The following is a 2,409-nucleotide window of genomic DNA, read 5'->3' as shown; positions in this document are numbered from 1 at the left end:
CCAGAGTCCAAAACTTCCCTCCCTGACTTTGAAAAATCTGGTTTTCTGATTGGTCCTCTGGTCAGGTGTTTGGTTCCCTTTGTTAATCCTTTACAGGTAAAAGAAACATTAACCCTTAGCTATCTGTTTATGACAGCAGGCAAGGAATAATTTGCACTATTCAGACAAAGACACGCTGGAATGAATAAATGAACTATTCATAGTACATTGTTGAGGTTTCAGTTACCTGGAGGCACACAGGAAAGTGGTCTGTTAGGTGTCACTGTGGACAGTTCAGCGATAATATCTGTTGTTATCTGCTGAGGGGGGATTTTGTTTTATTTTTGAAGGGCAGAATTGTTTAACTAGATCTTGTACACCAGTTAGACAGATATAGAAGTCATGCAACAGCCTCTGTTCCTGGATACTGGCCCCATGAAAAAGCTAGCATGTCTGTTCACCAGAAAAAAACCACAGAACTAAAGTTCATGCAAAATATTTTAAACAATCACCATGTTGATTTCCCCCTCCCTCCCTTACAGAAACTCCAGGTCCATAAGCAGGATGCTGTCTTACCTAAACTTTCAAACTTCTCTCTTGTGGTCTTGGCATAGGCATCTCGATCATGAAGAGCGTAGGGAATAAACAAAAGTCTGTTCACCTTCCTAGGAAAGACAGATAACATGATCACAACTTGGGCAAACAGGTTGGGCTTCATCAGCTTTGTTATATGGGCTTAACTAGTTGTAACAGCAGACCCAAAATTTAACCTACTTGGTTTCTCTCTCTGTCTCCTACCCTCAATTAAACTTTCCTTGTGACCTAACAAGCTGGAGTCAAATGCAGAGATCACAAGTGGTGATGAAAGCTTTGTATTGCTGAGTGGACATAAAGTTGCATGCTAACGGGGTGAAAGGGAAGGGCTGCTTTTCCTGATACAACCAAGAAGAGGTTTTAAGAAGGCCTAAGATAAAGTAGCCCTCCTCTTACTTCCTTTTATGTAAAAAAAAAAAAAGCCTGTTTGCTTTTCCTACTCCCCCCGCCCCCCGAACATCTGATTTCCAAAGACCTGAACATCACCAAATCATCTTCAGTGACAATGCTGATAATGGGTACTAACAATCTTTTAAAAATGAATAATGTTCAGGCTGAGATTAACTTATGCCTGCTGTGTGACACATGATTTACACTCCCATTTCTATCAGCCTGTGTTCAGCCCTATGAATTTCTCTGAAAAGTAAACACTGCAGCATTATTTCTCAGTATACCAGTCTCTTGTCCCGTTCTACATATGACCCTAGAAGGGCCCCAGTCCCCATGCAACACTGTCTATACCAGAAATCCAGCTGTGCCTCATGGTCCAGGCAGCCCTTCCACCCAGTACACTAGTCTCCTCCCCCCCCCCACTCTCTCTCTCTCTACAGCACATTGTTTGATACATCTGCTTAAAATGTAACCACTATGTTCTCTTGGCTAGAGCATCCAAGACTGATCTATACCATTAGGAAGTGCACAGGGCAGCACACCCCATCTGTGCTTAGCAGACAGAGAGAAGCGGCTGCCATGAGTTTACACCCTAGTTCACACACAGGCATTTAAGCTGGGATTTTTCAAAACTGCCCAAGGCATCTGGGCAACCCCATTCCTATTTAAATGATCAGGAATTGGGCACCCAAACACCGGCAACAGTTTTGAAAAGCGCCAGTGTTGGTGTGCAACTGGAAGGTGCTGCTGGTTGTCTGGGCACAGGGCTAAAAAACACGCAGCACTGGAAGCCCTCCTGGGGGGGGGGGGGGGAAGGGTCTCGCGAGAGGGAGGCACTGCAGACTAGGCACAGACTCTCTGCTCAGGGCACCGGCCCAGGCCAGCACACGCGCCTCCCTCCAGCTCAGGGTGGGCATCAGCAGGCACCATGCCCAGAGATGAGGACAACGTTTGGGGGAGGGCACAAGCTGCCCCCTGGCTCTGCACACGCCGCAGGCACTACCCCAGTGGGGCAGCAGAAAGGCTGATGGCTTGTCTGGGCAGTACCCTGGCACAAGGCACGAGAGCAGAGCCACCTCCTAGGGGTGACCAGATGTCCTGATTTTATAGGGACAATCCCAATTTTTCACACTTGCTGTCTGGCACCCTACTCCCCAGGTGGGGTCGCAGGCACTGGCACCAACTGCCCGAAGAAGCTCCTGACTTGCTGCTGCCAGTGGCCCAGGCACCCTCCCCGCGCAGGGTGGAGTTGGACACCAGCAGCAGTCGCAGGGGGGGGGGGGGGGGCCGCCCATCAGCGCAGCCAGGTGTAAAGCGCCGCTCAGCAGGGGCCGGAAGCACCACGAGGCCCTGCTCCTCACCTCGGCCCCGGGGGAGGGCGTGGCTAGCGGCCCCTCCCCTCGGCGTCTGCGGCTCTCAGCGCGCGCCGAGTCCGGCCCCTGCTGT

The 2,409-nt window shown here is 50.1% G+C and overlaps 1 protein-coding gene across 1 annotated transcript in view; it reads right to left on the bottom strand.

Moving 5' to 3' along the window:
* LOC116821878 (alpha-aspartyl dipeptidase-like) overlaps positions 1–983 on the bottom strand; it is a 49,149-nt gene extending 48,166 nt beyond the window's left edge. Inside the window, 1 exon segment of the mRNA XM_075069995.1 lies at positions 556–983. Within this exon segment, the coding sequence (XP_074926096.1) occupies positions 556–697 (142 nt within the window). The 5' untranslated portion in view covers positions 698–983.
* Positions 984–2,409: the final 1,426 nt, after the last annotated feature.

The sequence above is a fragment of the Chelonoidis abingdonii genome, chromosome 10 (genome assembly GCF_003597395.2).
Source record: "Chelonoidis abingdonii isolate Lonesome George chromosome 10, CheloAbing_2.0, whole genome shotgun sequence".
Classification (NCBI taxonomy): domain Eukaryota; kingdom Metazoa; phylum Chordata; order Testudines; family Testudinidae; genus Chelonoidis; species Chelonoidis abingdonii.
The sequence above is the reverse complement of the archived record's forward strand: the minus strand, read 5'-3'. Positions and strand labels throughout refer to the sequence as shown.